Source organism: Lampetra fluviatilis, chromosome 4 (assembly GCF_964198595.1).
Source record: "Lampetra fluviatilis chromosome 4, kcLamFluv1.1, whole genome shotgun sequence".
In the NCBI taxonomy this organism is placed as follows: Eukaryota; Metazoa; Chordata; class Hyperoartia; order Petromyzontiformes; family Petromyzontidae; genus Lampetra; species Lampetra fluviatilis.
Genome location: NC_136278.1, coordinates 14,676,584 through 14,679,040, shown reverse-complemented (window position 1 = coordinate 14,679,040; position 2,457 = coordinate 14,676,584). Strand labels below are relative to the sequence as shown.

Below are 2,457 nucleotides of genomic sequence, written 5' to 3'. Positions count from 1 at the left end.
CGCCCTGCTCGAGGCTAACCCTGAGTCACTTTGCCATGGCATGGGACAATCTTGCTATAGATCAACCTCTTCTGACCTCCCACAGTCGTACTCATTTTATACAAATAATAATATTAATAATACCCTCACTGCTGTTAAAGTTCAGGTGCACGACTTTGCTCTTTGCCGATGAACACTTCCCTATGAAACGTCTTAATTCAAAACTCACCGTACTATCACCTCCTATCCCTCTGCCCTCTAAACCTATATCCTTCACTCCCTCCCTTCTGGAAAACAAACATCAATCTGACGTCAAATTCCCGACTCTTTTCCAAGGCCTCTCCACGCACACATCCCATATTCACAAGAACATTCATTATCCACTCACGATTGTCCATTCATCAGAGCCCCTCCCTCCAATCACTGTGTCCTGCACTCTTTCTACAGCCCCCTCTTCTTTCGCATAACCCTCTCTCAACCATCTCCTCGTCTCTCCACACCACTCGGACTACCACGACCTCTCTCCACACCCAGCATGAGTCCACTCGGCCGCTCTCATCACGACCCTTTCCATCGGTGCCGTTGCCATATTCATTCTCTCCTCCTCGTTGCTCTCTTCCTGACAGTCCTGACGTCACCGCTCTTTCTGACTTTGACCTGCAACTTTCCGACACCACAGTCAACAAAACAGGGCTTGGACTCTGCATGTTACAGGGACCACGTTCGCGGTGTTATACAGGAGCAACTTCAATTCCTCAGTCTGTAGTTCCTTGTCTATTTCTTGTATATTCTACACAGGGAACGAACGACTAAGGGTTCTAGAGACATATCCAGACTCAGAAAGATGTTTGGCTTCAGCTCTAAGGCGTGGTGGTAATGGTGCAGATGTGCTGTTTGCGTGAGCTGTGCAGTTTGCGATGCGGCTCGGTCAAGTTGCTGCATCTTCTATGCGGTTTTTTAAAAGTCTACACTTGATGATACTTTTGCACGAATTCCTAAATGAGGACGATGCAACGAAGGCAACCACGGGGTCGAAGAGGCTGTTGAGAAGGCTGAGGCCCAGTGCAATGTCTCGCAGCAGAGCCAAGCTCTCCCAGGACATGCTGTTGTATCTACTCTCGATGAAGCCGATGATATGAGACACGTTGTAGGCGGTGAAACACACGAAGAAATTGCTGATAACCAAGACGGTCAGCTTGATGGCGCGGATCTTCTTGTCGCGTTTCATCACCTCGACCCGATCGTCGACTTTGAACAGAGATTTGATGACATTGATGTACGAGAAGAGCATGGCGACTAGCGAGGGGAGGTAGAGGGAGAAAAACAAGTAGAGTCTGTAAACGGTCAAGAAGTCCATGTCGCTGGTTGAGAACTTCTCGTAGCACTTGATGGTGGGGGGAGCACTGCCGTTGGTGGCGTTGACCATCACGGTGAACGTGACGTTGTTGATGGGCGCGATCTCGGCGATGGTGATGACCCAGATGACGGCGCACACGATCCACGCCGTCCTGGGCTCCCGCCAGCGCGACATCTCCAGCGGGTGCACCACGGCCTTGTAGCGGTCGACGCTGATCGCCGACAGGATCATGATGCTGGCGTAGATGTTGGTGAAGAATATCAGGTTGCTGACGCGACAGAGAAATATGGGGAAAATCCAGTTGTTTCCGTTGAAGGTGTAGCCGATTTTCATCGGAACGACGGCCAAGTAAAATAGGTCTGCGATGGCGAGGTTCAGCGCGTAAATGGACATGGAGTTTTTTTTGGTGCGTCCCAGAACCCAGCACACCATGACATTGAGGGGCAGACCTGCGAGAAACGCCACTAAATAAATTGGGAATACAAAGCAATATTTCACCAACTCTTGAGGATTCATTTTTCAAAAGCCAAAGGAAACCTGAAAAAAAAGAAATTAAGCAAATTTTACGATAAAAAAAACTAATTAAAATAAAACAATTTGTGTATACAACAGTGCACGTACATAAGTGAGACCATGTGATCCATGACTTCACTCCCTCCACAATTTCAAGATCCCACTCACTGCCTTCAAGATCTTCCATAATCACCCCTGCCTCCCTCTCTTCTCTCATCTCACTCTACTCTCCTTCACGCATTCTCCTACTTGTCCCTTCTGATCTCACTCTACCCCCCCCACCATCTCCTCCCTATCCCATCATCTCACTCTACTCCCCTCCACACATTCTCCTACCTCTCCCCTTTCATCTCACTCGACTCCCCTCCATGCACTCTCCTACCTCTCCCCTCGCTCTACTCCCCTCCACACACTCTGTCTTCCAGCAACCAAGACTTAATTTATTATTTGGTTCTTTCGGTTAAGTCACGTCTAAAGATAAAATAAAAGATAAGCTTAAAACTTCCCCGTAGAAGTGGTTCAATCTTAATTTTAGAACTTTCGTGACTGCAGGAATTATTATTTGGTTCTTTCGGTTAAGTCACGTCTAAAGATAAAATAAAAGATAA

General features: G+C 47.7%; 1 protein-coding gene across 1 annotated transcript; it reads right to left on the bottom strand.

Moving 5' to 3' along the window:
• Positions 1–907: 907 nt before the first annotated feature.
• Positions 908–1,852, bottom strand: LOC144931298 (proteinase-activated receptor 1-like). The gene has a single exon (XM_078855104.1). It carries the CDS (start codon positions 1,850–1,852, stop codon positions 908–910), a length of 945 nt encoding a protein of 314 aa, XP_078711230.1.
• Positions 1,853–2,457: the final 605 nt, after the last annotated feature.